The sequence below is a fragment of the Thermobia domestica genome, chromosome 1, assembly GCF_964235325.1.
Source record: "Thermobia domestica chromosome 1, izTheDome1.hap1.1, whole genome shotgun sequence".
In the NCBI taxonomy this organism is placed as follows: domain Eukaryota; kingdom Metazoa; phylum Arthropoda; class Insecta; order Zygentoma; family Lepismatidae; genus Thermobia; species Thermobia domestica.
Window position 1 is genome coordinate 74,385,934 of NC_137454.1, and position 20,618 is coordinate 74,406,551.

The 20,618-nt window shown below is 34.6% G+C and overlaps 1 protein-coding gene across 3 annotated transcripts in view; it reads left to right on the forward strand.

Annotated features, from left to right (window-relative positions):
- Window positions 1-20,618, forward strand: part of LOC145686214 (uncharacterized) — a 117,357-nt gene that overhangs the window by 71,405 nt on the left and 25,334 nt on the right. For all 3 annotated transcript variants that reach the window (XM_081759281.1, XM_081759291.1, XM_081759272.1), the window contains exons 9-13: window positions 1,178-1,339; window positions 4,044-4,175; window positions 7,460-7,564; window positions 10,151-10,252; window positions 18,391-18,510. In XM_081759281.1, the coding sequence (XP_081615407.1) occupies window positions 1,178-1,339; window positions 4,044-4,175; window positions 7,460-7,564; window positions 10,151-10,252; window positions 18,391-18,510 (621 nt within the window). The remainder of the gene's footprint in view (window positions 1-1,177; window positions 1,340-4,043; window positions 4,176-7,459; window positions 7,565-10,150; window positions 10,253-18,390; window positions 18,511-20,618) is intronic.

Genomic DNA, 20,618 nt, shown 5'->3' on the forward strand with positions numbered 1-20,618 from the left:
TTTACATGTCATCATTCAATTTTTCGTCACACAAATTGTGAATCTCGCTCTCTTCTTAGGTAATGCATTTTAATATTTTAACATCATATCTTTGCTAGGCCTAAGGCTGATAATTATCAGTGATGTAATTCTAGACTTTTTGCTAGGTATACTCTCGTTCTTTCGTAAATTTAGGGTAAGTATACACTGGACTAAAAAAATATTAAGCGGATATATGTCATGTATTCCTGTATACGCCCATTACATCCATGATTCTCATGCCAAGCATCATTTTGATTGGTTTAATAACTATTGCGTGATTGGATTTTTCGCATCAATTATGTGATTCCCTTTCCCCGTTAGGATATATATTTTAATCAGTTCAATATCATATGATAATTGAGAGACCCAGGGTTGATATTCATGCCAAGAATAATTTTATTTGGTTCTGTAGTTAATACGCAATGCGGTCACACAGAAACTCACACTCGCTTTTATACAATATATTATATATTTATTTTATACTAGCTGAGTATAGACATTCTTCGCATGGGGGCTGTGTTTGGAAGTCAATGCCTGTGGGAGTATCACTATTCATTTCAGCGACCGCGAAAACTATGAATTCGACACTAAAATCATTTTCTACTACTTTTACATGCCCAAGTAAACGCCCCCCTGAGACCCCCTGGTTCGAATTTAAAAAAAAGCTTCGCCTTGGTCTGGGACCAGGACCAAGGTTTTCGTGACCAAAATTTGGTAACTATCGGTCAACTTGTTTGGTCCCCAGGCCGGTCCCGGTAAACGCCCCTGAGACGCCCTGGTTCGAAATCGAGAAAAAAGAAAAAAAAAACGCTTCGTCTTGGTCTGGAGCCTGGACCAAGGTATCCGTGACCCAAATTTGGTAACTCTCGGTCCACTCGTCTGGTCCCCAGGCCATACACAGACAGAGATACAGACAAACAGACACACACACACATATATACACACAAACAAACTCTTTATTTTATTTATCTTAGATGTTGAAAAAGCTTAGTGATAGATAATACAAATTACAGTATAGAGTTTAAAGCAGATTAGCGAATGTGTTGCAAAATGACCAAAAATTAGACCTAGAAAAATAAAATTAAGATATATCAGATTTTGTGATAAAACCTGGTAAATCTATCTTAATAAAGAACAATAACTCTTTGTCTTGTAGTAAAGAAGAAGAAATTGAGGAGATTCGTGATAAAGTCCAGACTAATTGTGACGATAACCAGAAGAAGCCTTCACCAGCAATAAACCAAGTAGGAAACCAAGAAGCGTCTTCTACAACGGATCAAACTGAAATATCGTCTGGAACCCTCCAAGAAGACAATCAGTTAGTAAAAGTGACTTTTTCTTTAGTAAGAGATATAGGTTAATGATACTGTGTTGTACATAAGTAAATGTATTTATCATTGCTTCAAATAGGCACATATTGCGTTTTAATGCAATTTTTCCTGAGTTTCTAGACTGAGTGAATTCACTACTTCTGTCATCTGATAGTTTTCACATTATTTCTTGATGCTAGGCCAACAACAAAAATTCTGTGGTCCCGGCAATAGAAATCGAGAGGTAAATACGATAAGCACGTGGTTAGTCATAAGAAACAGTTAAATAAATGCGTTAGAAAAATATCAAATAAAAGTATCAGTCAACTGGTGGATTGCTTTATTTAGAGTTTAGCGTCTCGTTCAGAACCGAGGATATTTGAGACTTGGACCTACAGTTTTGACGTGGGATTCGAACCATTTGAACTCAGGAATCGTGCCGAAAACGTGTACGCTAACTGTGTACCTGTACGGTGGACTGGTGGAGTATTAAATTCTGCCTTCATGAGAGAGGGGCACGGTGGCTCAGTGGTAGAGCGCTTGCCTCTGGTGTGTGGGATCCCTGATTCGATCTCCGACCAAGTAAGTTTGAGGTGGACAACATCGTGTCCATGGGTTTTCTCGGGACACTATGTTTCCTCCCACATTATTATTCCAACAATTTTTCCATTATCATTCACTTTCCGTAATCATTCGTCTCCCTTAGCCTAATGGGCATAATCGTGGGACGTTAAACTAAAATATTTCATTTCATTTTCTATCTTCATGAGCAAATGTGACATAGGTAGACTATTTCTTTATTTGTATTGTAATTCTCGCAATAACAGTTCAACTGAAAAATTAGCTTTCGTAATCACTGTATTTTATTTCTCTCTTATTATATAGTTTTTCCATGAAAACTGTTCTGCGAAAAATACAGTTAGCTGACCCGTTGGCCTAGTGCGGGTGTGGTGTGTGTGGCTGAGCGGTCAGAAGCGTTAGGCTGAGTATGCGAGGCGAAAGTTCATCGAAAGTTCGAGTTCCTGTGTAAAACATGATCCGATTTTTAACTTTCCTCGAAGTTTCTGTGTTCGCGTCCCTGTAGTAATAGATAAAGTATAGAAGAGACAATAAGATGAAAAAAGATCAATGATCCGGTTGGGTCCATTTTTTTAAAAGTGGCTAGCATTCCTAATTTAGCTGAATAAAGGTGACTTTTTCACTTCGCAGAATTTAAAATTAAAGTTATAATAGCATAACAAACCAATAGATCTTCAAATACACAAGATATCATATGGAAATTATTTATTCTGGATAAAATATTGTGAATAAATACCAATTCAATGTTGCCTTAACTTATAAATTACAATTACCTCACTGTTTTAGACAAATTATTTTTGATGGGCTATACCATACATTATTAATATGATTTGCCTATAATATATACATTAAAACTATGATTTATTCGAGCGAATTGGTAGTAGAAGCTATCCGATGATAGAAAAATAATAAATACCGAAAACATTTTATTTTATTGTTGCCTTAGCAATTTATTCTCACAAGAAAATAAACTGTCACTGACAGTAGTTTTCTGTTTGCGACAAAAAAAAGTATAGAAGGAAGTGATTCGACATTCTATAACACAGTTGCATCGTTTTAGATTTTCTCAGGGGGGAAGAGTGTCTACCGACATAACAGTTTCACGTTTCTATTAGTATAGCAGTGTACCAGTAAGCAAAGTGAATATTTCTCAAACTCAGGGAGGGACTTACCCTTATCCTTTCCAAATGACGCCACTGCTATAACATCCTTGTTACTGTGTAACATACAGTATATTTTCAGAAGTATAGCAAAATTATGCTGAGTGTCCTGAAAGCAAGTTTTATAGAATACGTTTGAAAGGTTTCCATTTGTAACGCACGTGTTCCTTCAAAGCTGAATGGCTAACTGTGTCTTCTGTGCATGTATTCCCGAATGCAATTTCCGGTGGAGACACTTGTATCGGATACAAACGCAAGTAGTGACTCGGATCCCACTTTAAATAGTAGGCTATCTCTAAAATAGCCTTGTTGCTAAGAATGGGTGTTAAATTCCGAACAATCAATTCATAATTCACATACTCATAACCCACCATGTAGCCATTCCATTCATTCGGAAGGCACCACGAATCTATATTTTTATCAACATAAATTATTCCATATTTTTCAGCACGGATAATACAGAAAAAAAAAAAAAAAACAGGTATAGACAGGATGGATAAACGCTGGTCTACATTATCAAAACATGATTACGCACAATATGCAAAGAAAAATCTATTTCTAATAATAGTTTATTTTTACAGGCTTTTCCCGATGATCTAGTGGCTAGTGGGTGCTCCATTGGTGCACGTGGTCCCGGATTCGATTCCCAGCCTTTGGAATTTTAACTGTTCTCGATATTTCTAAGTTCATGTCTTTGAATTTGAGGTTAATGGTTGAAAGTGTTTAAAAAAGTGGAGAATGTAAACCTATATAAAAAATAAATTGGATAATTAGGAAACCATGTGACTGGAAAACGTAACAGTTATTTTTATTTCAAACAAATGTTACTAGTGCACGTGGTCTCTCTGATTCCTGATGGGAGAGCCCATAAATTTAATTTCACATTCATTCACTTTCATTAATCATAGTCTCCTTTAGCCTAAAGGGGATAACTTGTGGGGCATTAAACTAAAATGTACATATATTTTTCCAGGCAAGTGTGTGAAAATAAATTAATTACTAAGATGGTATCAGATTGTGCTGTCCAGTTCAATGGAAGTTCTAACATCAAACTTACTGAAGAGTGTAATGAAACGTTTAGCAGTCATTGTGCTACGACTGAAAAGTAAGTAGATCTATGTCTATAATAATAATAATAATAATAATAATAATAATAATAATAATAATAATAATAATAATAATAATAATAATAATAATAATAATAATAAGAGAGGCACATTCCAAAGCGATTCCCTCAGTGCCCTATTATATATGATTTTGCGTAGTTGTCAAACTTCTCATTAGATCATTAGCGATCACACGCAACAATTTTTGTAAAATCAACTATCTGCTATACATGGATGACCTAAAGGTCTACGACAATTCTCTAATCCAACTACACAGAGTACTAGAAATAGTAATAGCTTCTACCTGTAACATTTGTATGGATTTAGGAATTAACAAACAGTACATCTGCAAAGAGAGAAAATAGCAAACGCCTAAGGATTCCTAATTGATGAACACCACAAAGTAGAAGACGGAAAAGGAGAGCACTACAAACACCTAGGAATAATGCATCTTTGAGGCATTGAATATAACATAAAGAAAAGCACATTGTAGAAAGATTTCCAATCAAGAATTGAAGAGTATGATGCAATAAGGGCGTAAGTCTGAACTGAAACATGCAGTTTTCTTACATAAAACAATGTAATATGCTGCATTTTATTCCGATATTGAATTGAAATTTTACCAGGGGGCTAAACAAGCATGGCAAAAGCCACAAATGCGTTTGATGCAAAAAGGGCGTAAACTCGCTTACGCCCTTATTACATTCAACTCCTCAATAAAGACGATACTCAGAACTCAGCTTACTAATGCTAACAGAGTTAAAGTCATCAACACATTTGAAGTACCCCTCATTACATACCATTTTTGCTTAATCAAATGGACAGAGATTGATCTAATTAATTTACCACGAACGATCCGGACTTTAATGACAAACTTCAGAATATAACATACAAAACCTGCAATTGAGCGAGTGACACTCCCCACAGATGAAGAGCATTGTTATCGCAGATATAACAAAACATCACTGAAAACAGATTGAAGACACTCGCCAATATATTACCAACAGAAAGGAACATCTATTTCACGTAATAAGGTCAAGAAGTTCTTTGGAAAAGATGAACCCTTCAAATAATCTGCACTTGCCAGAGACGCCCGTCAGATTCTCAAGTTGAAATTAGTTTAAACCGAGATACTACAGTAATAATAATAATAACAACAATGTTTTGTCTTATTGAGCTATTTAGAAACTACTGATAGTATATGTATCATCAAATTACTTAGAGAAGCGTTTGCTAATAAAAAATTATGACGTTAATTAATAAAGAATGTTTGAGTTCTAATAATAAACTCTATAAAGAGTATGCTATTTATATTTTTGAAGTAGAAAAAGTAGTATGAATCAACTATTTTAAAAAGTTAATAAGCATCGATCCTAGTAGATAAAATTGCTTACATATATCAGATCAACAATTTAACGCTTATTTTCCTTGTATCTATCAGTTGTAACTTAAGTTATTTTTTAAATTATTTTTTCTAAAGTATTTAAGAAGTTATATAATGCTAATCTTGTTTCATATTTTATTTCATTCATGTTACTTTTTTATCCTTCCTCTCATTTTTATCGTCTTCATAATGTATTAAAATTAAAAATTTAACGTAAAAAGAATTAGAAAGTCAACAATTTGCTTACTAGCGTCAAACCATTCCTAACTGAACTGACATTTCAATGTTCATATGTTAATTAGAATATTAATTTGTAACATACAATTATTACCCTTGGGTGCAGATGTATGAATGTTAACTCTATTCGTCACGACTCTGGAACTCACAAAAGAAATAATAAACACTTCTGACCAGAGTATATACACTTGTTTATTAAAAACTAAATTACAGTGTTATTTAGTTTTTTTAAATTAATTTAGTTTATTTTAATTATTTAATTTAGTTTATTATTATTTTATTTTATTTTATTTTATTTATTTTATTACTTACTTTTATTTTATTACTTATTTTTTATTTTATTTACTTATTTTATTTTATTTTATTTTATTTATTTAGTTATTTTATTTAGTTTATTTTAATTTAGTTTATTAATTTTAATTAATTAAAACACTGTAATTTAGTTTTTAATAAATAAGTGTATATACTCTGGTCAGAAGTGTTTATTATTTCACGAATGTTAAGCATAAGCGTCGATAAAGAACTAGATTTTCAAAATAAAGATTGTGGATAAAACTGGAGAAAGTGATCTAGTTTCAATGGAAAACTAATACGAACTGCTAACTAATACGAACTGCTAGTAATAGTGCGGGAAAAACAGTAATTTTGAAGGTAACGATAAAATAAGTTTTGCACTTGTATAGGTCTACGTTATTCATGGAAAGAAATGTTCTCGAATCATTTATAAAATTTAAGAATAAAACACGGTTCAAATTTAGATACAGGAAGTCTAGATAAGTAATAAGATTACATGATAAATAATCAAAAGTTTTAGTATATTTTTATTTACCAAATAGTGTTGCATAAAAGTTACATACAGTGTTTTAAAAATTAATCCGTTTTATTTATTTATACATATTTCTGTGTATTAGTAGCATCTATGGCCTTAAACCTGTCAGGTAAGAGGGATGACTCCCGGCGAGCACACTACCCGCAGAAGTGGGAAGAAAGAAAGGAACGGGGAAGGAAAAAAGAGGCTTGGGACCTATATGAGAGGTGCTGTCCTGGCATTTTCCTGGTGTGAATGAGGAAAACCTAGGAAAAACTCACTTAGGATTGCCCCCCTTTATGAAATTCTGCGTGCGATACTGATTCAATTTAAGGTTTATTTTCTTACAAGAAGAAGGCTGTCTTTTGACGTTTAAAACGCTATCATAAACAACTATACAATATACTATACCAAACAAAAGGATATAAAGTAAACCGAATAAATCTAGGATTTCAAAACAAATTCAGCCGTCATACATATAAAAAACTGTAATCACTCCAAACATCCACTCCAGGTTTTTCAGAACAAAAATAACAAACTTCTTTTTCGTTGAATCTCCTCATTAATGGGACACTTCATCATTCCTTTTAGGATCACTACTCTTTTTGGACACTTAAACGCGTTAAATTATGTAGATTTTAGTAATTTACCTTTACAATAATTGACTTTAAACAGGTTAATACGATAACGAAAACAATTGAAAACTCATTTGAGTGTGCAAATATAATTTCTCTGTTTGGTTCCTTCCTGCAGTACATATCTACACTCTTTGCCACAAACAAAATTAAAATAAAACACGAGAAAAGTATAAATGTTAGAGTTATATTTAAATATGTTTGTTGAACTGCTTCCAGTAAAGATTGCCAAGGAGTGGCCTCAACTTCTGTTCTACCTTCTTTTGCTGCTAACTGTATAAAAGCTGGAGTGGATACAGAAGCTACTTATAAGAAAGAATCAAAGTAAGTGGATTTATTTTGATATAAGCTAGTTATCATTGCGTAAAAATAAATAGAATATTTGGTACTAACTATATAATAAAGTATCTACTTATGTCATTTTTTTTCCATCATAATGTGGAGATTTTCTGTTAGAATTCTGAAACTAAGAAATATTCAATTATGGAGATGCTAGGAACTTTTACAGGCATTATTATTATTATTATTATTATTATTATTATTATTATTATTATTATTATTAGTAGTAGTAGTAGTAGTAGTAGTAGTAGTAGTAGTAGTAGTAGTAGTAGTAGTAGTAGTAGTAGTAGTAGTATAGATCGGGTTTTGCTCGAATAGTATCGTGATCCTATTGAAATCGTTGTCAGATTATCATCTCTAATACAGGAGATACAAAGTGATAGTTTTTTTTTGTTATATCAAAAGGGTGACTATCTTTCTTTATCGGGTTCGATCCCAGCCCTCGCCAAGTGAACTTTGTGGTGGACAAACACCGTATGCGTGGGTTTCCTCGGGATTCTACCGTTTCCTTCCACTTCCCTCATTCCACCATTTCATTCATTTCTCATTATCACCGTCTCCTTTATCCTAGCCGGCATAACCGTGGGACGTAAAACTCAAAGATTTCATTTTATTTCATTTTTTCTTTCTTTATATAGAGAAATCCAAAGACTTCCCTAGGCCAATATTTTGTTGAATCAAGATATTGATGCTGTTGCTCAAAATACTAGCAATGTTATATTTGAAGCAATGAGGAATAATGTTCCATTAGCAACTAAATCAAATTCTAAATATCCGAGATGGTATTCTCGTAATTTAATTTATTTGCTTAATAAAAAGAATAAAACTCATAAGAAGTTTCAAAGAACCCAATCTGCTCAGGATTATATGTATTTTCTAAATATCGTTCTAATTTTAAGAAGCAACTTCTTATTGATAAAACTAAATATTATAACAAAATTGAAAAAAAAAAAACTTTAAAAATTAATCCTAAAAGATTTTGAGAAATATACGAAAAACAAAATTAATGCTAAAGAGGGTCATAAGGCAGTATTACTTAACGAGGAATTGGTCTCTGGTCTTCGATTGTTATCTGAGGCTATGGCCAAACAATTTGAAGCTGTTTATCATAAAGATGATGTTAATGTAATGTAAATTATAGTAATAATTTTTCTATGGCCAATCAATTTTGTAGTGATTAAATATTTTTTATCACTAAACAGGTATTTGATGTTATTAAAACTTTGAATGTTAAAGCCTCTGTAGGTCTTGATCAAATTCCGATTTTTATAATTAAAGGTATATCTGAAATAATTGCCCCAATCTTGACATCGTTGTTTAATTGGAGCTTAGCATCACTCTCTATCCAAATGTATGGAAAACTGTTGCTGTAGCTCCAATTACTAAAACAGATGGCAGGTAGAACTGTAACTGACTATAGACCTATTTACATTCTTGGTGTAATACCTAAAATTTTTGATCAACTTATTTATAACTATCTTTATAGTTCCGTTGTATTATTTCTGAACAATACGGATTTATGAAAGATAAATCTAATGAATTAAACCTGAATACATTTTTGACATTGGTTTCCTCCTGTTGTTCATAATCATGGTCAAGTCGGTACAGTCTGTTTTGATTTTGCTAAAACCTTCGATAAGATATCTCATTATATTCTTCTTAAGAAACTTGACTTCTTTGAAATTCCTAAATCTTTGATACTTTGGTTTGGTTCCTACTTGCTTGGTCGTAAATTTGTGGTCAGATATATGAGTTGAAAATCATCTGTGTACAATATTTTTTTTAATGGTGTTCCTCAAGGATCCAATTTGGGTCCTCTTTTGTTTATAATTTATGTTAATGATATTGGTAAATCTTTGAAGTGTCCCTTTCTATTGTATGCGGACGATTTGAAGATCTTTTCTAAAATAGTAAATCGTCAGAAGCACTTGAAATTACAAGCTGATATTAATTCGGTTTATCAGTGGTCCATTCTGAATGCACTACCTTTGAACATGAATAAAATTATATCGTTTTCTAGGAAAACGAATGTCTTTTTTCATATTTAATCAATCATCATACAATACAAGTTGTTTCTACTAATAAAGATTTAGGTGTTATGATAGAGGATAAGCTATTGTTTGATTAACATATTTCTACTATTGTATCTAAAACTAGAAGGAATCTTGTGCTTATTAAGAAGGAGTTGCAGGTACTTCTTCCCTTCAAGTTCTTTCGAGATGGTCCTCATAATGGTTGTTTCGAATTGTGTATATGCGAATTATTATTACGACAAAATAAACTAGTGTATGGATAACTACAGTAAATATGGTCATAAGTGTGAGTATGTGTGGCAAATAACCCTTAAACGTTTGACATTCTACAAAAGTTCTATTGAAAATACATATTAAAAAAAAGTTTCAACACATTCTTATCTAGGATGGTTCATGAATAGGGTTTCTGTCACACATCTCATAATTCGAATATTGTCTACGCACACTTGTGTTCGTCTCAGTATGTTATATATTATAGACAATTTTATTAATTAAAATTGACATAGCTTAAATTGACATTGCTTTTTTTCTTTTTAAGCCCGGAGTATCAACAATTGGATGTGACTATCATTGCCAAGGAACCCATCCAGGCGACAGGTTGTCCGGATAGTGGAATTGAAAGCTGTATTCAACAAACTAGGTAGGTGTGATCAACGTTTAGATCTCGAATATAAGTTTCGCTCTTAAAGCATATATACTTACAACAACGACAGATAATTTGCAGTTCGCTTGCAAAACTCCACATAGTATGCAATTCGTCCTATACTGTCGTATACAGAGCAACAAAAATGACTTTGCAGCTGGTAAACATATTAATTACTCTATCACTCCACTAAGAGAAATAAGTGATTAGTTGGCGGTTGCCAGACTTTTTTTTCATTACTGAAACTATATGAGACGTGAACTTACAATTTAAGGTGGAATCCGAACTGTCATAATGCATTTAAGTTTCAAAGCCCTTCTTCCAGGAACCGAACCCGGTATCCCTTGCATAAAGGCATGCGCTATAGTCCCTTCACTAGTAGAGAGAGCACAAATACGGCTACCTAAACAAGTTCAGGCTACCTGAAGACATGTTCGGAAGAAGAAGATGGAGCCCCCCTCAAGCAAAGTACCAGAGGTGCACATGCTGAAACTGCAGCAACGAAACAAGTAACCGAAAGTATGAAATCTAGTTAAAAGAACCCCGAAACAGGTAACATCACCAGCAAGATTAATACTAGAAGCCATTCACAAAATGATATCTGCCATCAGATGTGTGATCCATTACACAACCCAAAAAATCATCTCGGTTACTTCTATTCTCAGTTTGACTACTCCACAAGAATCCTTGAAGCAAGTTCGAAAAGCAGTTACTATGACATCAGAGAAAGCGCTACATTTAAAAGTCCAAATTCTCAATAGTACAAATGGCGGCATCTTTATCGCAGTCAGAAAGATATCTCACAAGTGATACTTTAAATCTTGAATTAGTCCCAGAAGCGAAAGTCCTATTAGCGACAGGAACAGTTCTATGAGCGACCGATTCATTTACATTGAGATGACGGAAGATGATATGATCCCCTCTCGTAAAATATGTTTGCCTCTGGCGTTATTAGCGACCGAACAACCCTGCTATGAAAAATGTACGTGCCAGTGATACTGTTCGTCAAATACAGGGTGTTTCAAAACAACACCAACAAGGTTTGAGAGGTGATTTCTGACACCAAGATAAGACCAAAAGTATAGACCAACCTGGGTATACAAATGCTTCATTTCGGAGTTATAAGCTGCCAAAAACATGAAAAAATGAACTTTAAAGGTCCATAGCTCCAATACTATGGGACCTACAGTAGTAGGATCAAGACTTCACTTAGAAACTGGTATGTGCCCTATCCAAATATCAAACTTTCAGAATCCTGCAGTACTTCCGCAACAATTTTTATAGAGGTAGTTTGTGAGTACTTCAGATTATATGCCCGTAGCCAAATTCCTTCCATAAAAATTGTTGCATGAGTACCTTAGGATTCTGAAAGTTGGGTATTTGCATAGAGCACATACTAGTTCCTATGTGAAGTCTTGAACCGACTACTGTAGATCCCATAGTTTTGGAGCTATGGACCTCTAAATTTAATTTTTTCATGTTTTTGGCAGCTTATAACTCCGAAAGGAAGCATTTGTGCACCCAAGTTGGTTTATACTTTCTGTTTTATCTTGGTGTCAGGAATCACCTCCCAAACGTTGTCGGTGTTGTTTTGAAACACCCTGTATATTTTCCCACTACTGTAAGTAGAAATAAAAGTTATCTTACTTTTGAGTTAAATTTGATAAAAACATATCAAATAACTTAACGAGAAAACAGGGATATTTCCATGATAAGTATATTCCTATGTTATTAATTATAGAAAATCCAATTGTAGGCTAATATCCCCTTTCTTCAAAAGCTCTGCTTTCTGTACGTAGTTTATTTCAATCACCCATGTATATGCGTGGTTTTTTGACAGAACTGGTCAGCATATGTTAATGAGTGTGACTGGGAAAAGTGTGTGTACATATTCTATAATTTTGACGAAAACTGCTTATCGTAGTTTTCTAAGTGTGATAAAGAGCGAAGTTGACTGTACAGTGTACAGTATGTGTAAGATATTTTAGATAAAAACTGCTTACTATAAGTTGATAATTTTGACAAAGAAATTAGGTGGCATATGCGTATGTAGAAGTAATTTTGGCAGAAGACTGCTCAGTATAAGTCCCTAAGTATGATAAAGACAGTTGCTCATGTGTATGTGTGACACCAACACCATGACTAATACGTTGCTAGTCCCAGCCTGGATAAAGTGTGAAGGGTAGTTAAGGAAAAATATACATCATATTCTTTAATAGTTTGTTATTAATACTGGCATGCAATGCTTATTAAAGAATGCTTTATACTTATGAATGTAAGGGTAAGGTGACATCTGAAATTTATGTTTAAACAAAAAGAATGTTAAGGGCGTATGTTCCTTATAGTTGTGAAATGGCTGAAAGAAATGAGAATTCTAGGAACGTAAGTTTGTTAGGTTCTAAACCACACTAGCGTGAAACAAGTTAAAGAAGAGGCAACCTTATCTTCTTCCATTATCTTAGTATGAACGAATCGGTAACTTATAGGCCAGTTAACAGTTCATGTCACGCAAGGACTGTCGCAAGTAGGACGACCACCTAAATCTTCGATATTATTTTAATGTAAATTGGTTGTCTATGGGACGATAGGGCCTAACTATAAGACAAGTTCTACTATACAAATAAACCTGATTTTTTTCACACGTAAAGAATGAGTCAGAAAAAACTTGGCCAGTAACTTTGACCAAAAAAGTAGGTAAAGAAATGAAAAGAAGAAAGGTCGTTTTAATACCTTAGTTGACTATAAAGTAAAAAATATTAAACACACAAAAGATATCATAAAGAACTAATTATGGAAAAATGCTCGTACATTACTTTTAGTCCGCTTCATAAGAGTTCGCACATCTTTTTCTGTTATTTGATTGGCAGCTGCAGTCCACTTGCGACGATAAGTTTTCAAGTCAGCCGCCTTCCCTTTTGATGTTTTCAATGTTCTTTTAATGTGGGCAAAATATTTTTCAATTGGCCTAAGTTTAGGGAAATTTGGTGGATTTGCCTCTTTTTGAACTGCGACGATGCCCTTTTCTTTATAACAATCAGTGGCTGCTTTAGAGTAGTGAGAGGTAGCAAGCTCTGACCAAAAGAAAACAGAGTTACTGTGTGACATCACAAATGGATACAAGCGTTTTTGTAAACACTCCTTCGTATAAATTTCGCCGTTAATTCTCAATGTTGTGATGAACGCCATGCTTTTTTACCGCATGAACAAATAGCTTGCCAAATCAAATATTTTTTGGGGATATTTGGATGCCTTCCGTTGTTTAAATTTATCCTGCACATCTCCCCTCTTCAGTGCCACGTAGTACTCCTTTCCGGGAATTTGACTGAAATCAGCGACACAATAGGTTTCGTTGTCCATAATGCAACATTCATATTGAGTAAGGTGCTGATCATAGAGTTTTCTTGCTCTGGATTTTGCCGTCAGTTGTTGCTTTTCGTCTCGGTTAGGTACCTTTTGCACTTTGAAAGATCGTAAACCTTTCCTTGCTTTAATTCTGTGCACTGTAGATTGGGACGCTTTGACCACACCAGCACTGCTTTTTCCGATAAATTCGGATTTTGACGCAGCAATGCAGTAACCCTTTTCTCCAACTTTGGTTGGCTAGTCCCCGGTTTTCTACCTGAGCCAGGTTTTCTTTCAACAGTTAAATCTTGTGTGTACTTTTTAATTACATTTTGCACAGTAGACCGAGGGTACTTTACGAGTTTGCTTAATTTATTTAAGGACATACCTGGATTTTCGAGGTATTTGTTCACAATTAGTTTTCATTTTTCTAACTGACTCATCGTTCTTTACCGCACCACGCGCACTTCACAACTGACAATCTATTCGTGAGTAAGATCGGTAGTCTGTCCTTGCTTAGGCACAGTGCTGCCAATGCAAGGTCCGTCGACCCTACTGTTCCGCGCTTTTACAGGTCCCTTCATAACTCCCTGTTTCTGCGTAGCCACTTTCTCCAGCTGTAGTGTGACGTCACCGCGGTGAAGCAGGGACAAATATCGTGTGCTAAGCCTATGTTCCGCCGTAGCGATTTACAAAGGAAAACACATTTTTAAATGCAATAAAAATAGACTACATACAGATTCAATATGTACTCACTATAGCATTGAGTAGCACTTGAAGAATAGCTTGGCATCCACTATCAAAGAACATTCCTCCTGCGGAGTTCCTGTTTTTTTCTATTCAAAAACCGAATTCTGAAGTATGTCAGTCTTGTCGAATAGTTTCAAGAGCGAATTGTCTTTCTTAGGACATAAAACGGTCGGCCAATCACATTCTTTTTCTTTTCTTCGATTCACAGTTTTTTGTGAAATGTTCGAAATATAACTTTATACTATTTTGTTGCTTCCATCCACCTGGAAGAAGGTGAAACGAGACCACCACATAGCCTCATATTGCCACCATTGAACTTCGAAAGAATCGCAACTATCTTGAATCCTGAGACTTCAACTTTCGATATGATTTCGAAGAGTAAGTTTTTACTTTTCATAGTCTTATCGAAATCATAATGCACTGGCTGTTTCCACATATCTATTAAGCCTCGAATCATTGCCACCTGGACATTTCTGTGTGGTCCTAAAAATAAATAAACCTCTTGGTCATAGCGAGCCTATTAACATTCAATTCATCAAATATAGGCACCGAAAATGTTTTCACACTCTTTAGGTAGCGCCCTTGCTAAGTCAAAATTTTTAAAACTGGGGTAAGAATACCAGAAAAAAAACCGGTAATTTTGCATACAACGTCGAAATGTTGACACATTGGGTACGGGGATTCGAACTTGTAACTGCAGATGATTGTATACAGGGCCGCCTACAGGGGGGATGTATGGCGCAAGCTGCGCCATTGAGAAAAATTTTGGGGGGGATTTTACTCTACTTTCGAACTAGCAATTTTACTGTCGGAATAGCATTAAAACATGATTTTGAGAAGCTAATTTTCAAAAATTTTCCGGGGTGAACCCCCGTACCCCCTGCTTCGATACTCGATGAATGAAGTACCGCGCAAGTAGCCGTATGAAAGGAAAGGTTGGTTCGTTTTAAGAGAGAAGGGCCGCCCACAGGAGGGATGAATGGCGCAAGTTGTGCCATCGAGAAAAATATTGGGGGTAATAAAAAAATTGGGGAAGAATTTTACTCTAATGTCGAATAAGTAATTTTGCTGTCGTCAGAATAACATTGGAACACGATGCGATTTTTTTTTTAAATGTCGAAAATGAATCCCCCTACCCCCTGCTTAGAAACTCTATGAATGAAGTACCGCGCAAGTTGGTATATGAAAGGATGGGCTGGTCAGTTTATCGCTTTGTGTAGGTAATTTACCCATTTTCTGCTGGGAGCATTTATTTATTTCTTATTTATATCATGTACGACACTTAATAAGTAATGCTGTTCAATTGCTACATGATGTATAATAAATGAATTAATGATAATATTTTGTATAGTTTTCTGTTTGTGCGATTACATTTTCCAGGGCCTGCAGTAAACAGAAAACCAGTTCAAAAGTGGCATCACTGTGTACAATAGAGACTTTCCGTGAGAGGTCGCTCCAGTAGTATTCTATATATTCAGCTCCATGTATTGTACACAGAGTGAAGCCAGCTAGGCAGTTGTTCGTTTTTCGCAGATTCTGGAAAATGTAATCACACATAGAAAACTATAGAAAATATGATCATTCATCATACAACAAGTAGTAACAGAATATTGTTACGTATTATATGTCGTCCATAAGAAATAAATAAATAAATAAATGTAAACGTAACCGAACAATAGATCGGTTAAAACAGCCTGGTTCTGCGGTTCTCTCATATAATTTTATACTGCGTGAAATGACATCAATAAAACGACCTCAGCACGCACTCTGCATAGTATTTATCTCTATGACTTAAAGTGGAGAGAGAATGTTTCAGCAGACGTGTTGTTTGCTTTGTTTATTGTAATCTAGAATTTTGATTGATTTAATTATGCCTCGAAAACTGAAAAGATTGTTGAAATATAACTGCTTAGAGGTCATGTGTAATACGGTGCATCGACAGGACAAATGGGCAGAACATTGCAAAAAGAGACACGATTATTAGTTTTGGGGGGAGTGCGCCATCAGCTTTGGGGGGGATGGGCACCCCTGATTGTATAATTTATCAATGAGGCGTGTTGCGTTAATGCACGAATGATATCTTAATCAATCCATCTTAGTTTTTTCTTGCCATTTATTAGCATATATACTTGGCCTAGTGTAAAACTTTTTCGTAATATATCATCACCCGGTTATTAACCACTTTATTGAAACGATCACAATATTATATTTTAGAACTGGCCTTTGAAATTAATTCTTTATTATATTTGCTTTCCAATTCTTTTAACTTCGTTTGTAAACATATTAATTTGGCTTTGCACACACTGTTAGACTTCAGTTTTTCGTTCTCTTTACGTAAAAAGGAGAGCTCTTCTTTTGGTTTATGCCACTCACTCTCCACAGAACAAACGGAAAATAATATAAACAAAGAGTTATTTTTTTGTTTCAGTCACAATAGTTATTTCATCTGGCTGCACCCCAATGTCTGATTTGTTTTTTCTTTAAACACCTAATTTCCGTACATTTAATTATTTCATTACTTACATCAACACGGTTCCGTATGCTAATGGTAAGTTTAGTGAAGGCACATCTTGTTTAAACTTTTTCTTGGGTAGAATATTTAGAAGCTCACATTTTAAATTATGTCCATAAGCTTCGGGAATAAAATTATTGGAATAGACGCTGGCGTTTTCAACTTTAAAGATGTCTTTCCGACAGCATTTCTTTTGCCAAACTTTCCGCAAAGGATCCGAGGGAAATACATGATAAATAACTTTGGAACCCGTAGTATTTCTACTATAATTGTGACAAGTACTTAGTGTACAATTCGACATGCTTATAGGCTAACACGAGCATGTCCAGTAATTAATGTTTTCTTAATACAGGAAAGAAAGAATCACTCACTTTCCTGCAAAAATCAACGAAACAAGCAAGGGTGAATGACAAGGACCTTGGGCGAAAGCTGTTTCTGCTCCCGCCGTGACGTCACAATTTTACTGCATCTTCAGTTTTCAAAGAAGGGTAGTTATGACGCGACCTTAAAAGAGGAAAGGAACAGTAGGGTCGACGGACCTTGCTGCCAATGTTCATCTTATATACTAGAAAATATGGCGGGAGGAAAGCGACCAAGATTTTTCTGACTCATTCTTTATCATGTCTTCATTTATTTAACTACTTCGTATTTTTGTTTCACAATCGTCACTTACTTCTTGAAATATACCATCTTCATCAATCAGTAATCTTAATTAATCTATAGTACTCATAAATCGAATATCTAAAATCTATCTTAGTTTGTCCTGTTTACACAGATTCTTACCTAATCACTTGCTCTTGCCGGCATGTGCCTATTTCCATAAATACTTTCCGCCTACCTACTAGTGCTTGTTCTGCTACCCTTAGATTGATGTGCCCAAAGTCTAACAGTTTCATAGGAAGAATATGAACCACCCAATATAGGCAAAATCCCGTCAGTAATTTTCTTTGCTGTTTTCCTTCCAGAAGAAAAAAAATTGAATCATGCCATAAATTCCAATTTTATCAATTTTTCATTGTTGCTCGAAACACTTGTGTTTAAGCAACTGTCAAACAAAGAATTACTGTCAGAATGACTGGAGGCAACGCAGTATTTGTTCATAGAAAGGTAAGGATGACTACATATACAGATGACATTAGTGCTACCTTATCTATTAGTATGCAAACCAAGTTACTTATCAAACCGTTCTCGTAAAATACCATTATATCCAGTGTCAACTTTAGAATATCGGAGTACGGAATTCTGAATCCCAATGCCACAATTTGTAAGACTTGATGAAGAATATGTTTGTGAGGCAACTTCTAGGATTTTTAGTGAGTTCAACTTCCCTATTTAATACCTAGACGTGGTCTTACACGTAAACTTGAGCTCATCTATAAGATGTGTTCCCGGAAGGAATCGTAAATGATTTTTAAGGAACTCAAATACAAGAATGTCCTAGAAAGGTTTGAATATTTATAACAAACATTGTATTTCTTATAAGATAAATATTCTTGTTTCTTCTAATCCTGAGTATTACTCTTGCTTTTAGTGCTAATGAACCGACTTCGGATGAAAACTATCCTTCAAGTGAAACCGAATTGAACAAACAAATAAAGGAATGTAAACCAGTTGTGCAAGAGGAGATCCATAATCAAGATGAGGAGCAAAGGTATGGACATATTCCTTACAGATAACCTGTATAATGATTTATATTATTATTTTTTAAAATCAACTAACACTATAGCATACCAATTCTTTAGACTAAACTCGATAAGTTGTTTTTATTCTTAAAATAAAGATTATTTACAATATCTGGACATGAATCTTTTAAGCTGTGAAACAGCTTCAGAAAGGGAAATCTTAAAGATGAAATATGTCCAAAGTGACAAGAAGTGTAGTTGATTTCCTTGTGTTTTGACTGCGCCATTTGCCAGTTATTTCTCTTTCGTCTTTTAACTTTTACCTTCAAACACCACGCAAGTATTTTCACTAATTCTTAATTTGTGCAACCAGTCTAGAAAATGAAAAGTCATTAGGAAACACTTCACTATTGAATGCCAGAACAACACAACATAATAGCACCCCAAGAGAAACTAAGCGTTCGGTTAATATGAATAAATATAGGTATATTTATTATTTCTTCGCAAATGTGACCTTTAGTAAAGGTGCTAGCCTCGGATAAATATGGGTAGTGGTTCAGATTCCTCTTCAGGCAGTGTGTATATGCCTATTATAAACGCGATCTTTTAATTTGTGCTAGATGGAAATATTGTGTCAGCTAGCCATTGTTTTCTTAGGTCATTATGATGATTTTGAGTTTAGCGTCCGTTTTAACAACGAGGCTATATGAGACGTGGACCTACTGATTAACATGAAATCCGAACCACATGAACTTCCGCCGGGAATCGAACTCGGGTCCCTCACGCCAAAGACGCGTAGGCTAACCGCTTAGCCACGAAAGAGTGTTTGTTTCTTTAGAGTTACTAACATATTTCCTAGGGTATCTCGAAAGAAAAGGTAATGGGGAAACACTGATTAAAAATTAACCTTAATTTACAACTAAGCTATATAGAAAGACAACAGAGAAATTGGGTCAATTAAAGCTCTCCAACTTAGAGAATTTCTTCAACATTCCTAAGGTGAGAATACAACAAGACCCGTTGTAACGGTGCAAGTTCCTCTTGCGAATCCTCATTTTTGGATTCCATGGACGAATTTGCTAGAAGGTCGTAGGATTTGTAGTAGACTTTTTTCACCATCGCATTTAGCACTTAAAAAAAAAGAAAAGAAAAACACAGATAGTTGAGTAAAAGTAATTAAATTTTCCAATATTTAACGAAACAAATATGTAAGACATCAATTCACATATCTCATTAAAGGGAACAAAGTAATATGAAGTTGTATTATGTCCTCGTGCGCAATTTTTGAGAAAAATGAGGACTATATTCTTGCTTGTAAATCTAAAAATTAAATCTGTACTAATACTGAAATATACTCTAATAAAGTTTTTTAGAATTTAGGACTTAGGAATTATATTTCTGGGCTTTCGGCATCTACGGCCATGTTAGCTTGTCACATATGAGAGATGGCGTCCCTCGGAGATCACATTATCCAAAGAAAGGGAAGGAAGAAAAATTTTGGGAAGAAAGGAAGCGGCCTGGGACTTATTTGTTAGGTACCATCTCGACATTTGCCTATTGTGAATGAGGAAAACGCAGAAAAGCCTTACTCAGGGTGGCTGGCCTAAAAAAGCTTTCACGCTTTTTCCACCGAGTGTCCCCACCGGGAATCGAACCCGGGACATAAAGCGTTTTCATTCTGACTCTAGAAAGACAACAGTGTACTGTGTGGTTAATGAGATATAGCCCTACATTATGATTAACTCTTTAACTTTAGTTTTTGTTCAACTATAATATTATCTGAAAATTAGAGATGTATCAATATTGATAGATGATATCGAATTGAACACAATGACATACTTGACGGTAAATTTTGATGATTAATTTTTGAGAAATTTGACTAAACTAATTTTTATAGCGCTAAAAAGAACGGTATTTCCTTGGCAACAATAATTTTTATTTCACTAAAGAAGAGGCCCGGTGGCTTTTCTTTAGTCTTTTCAACTAATTTAGTAGTTTGCGCGTACACCTTTTGGTGCACGTGGTTACGTGCTCGATTCTCGCCGATGGGAGAACCTTTGGAATTTTAACTTCCTCGATGTTTCTGTGTTCGTGTCCCTGTTGAGTCTAGTAGTCCTGAACAGTGCTTGAAAGAGAA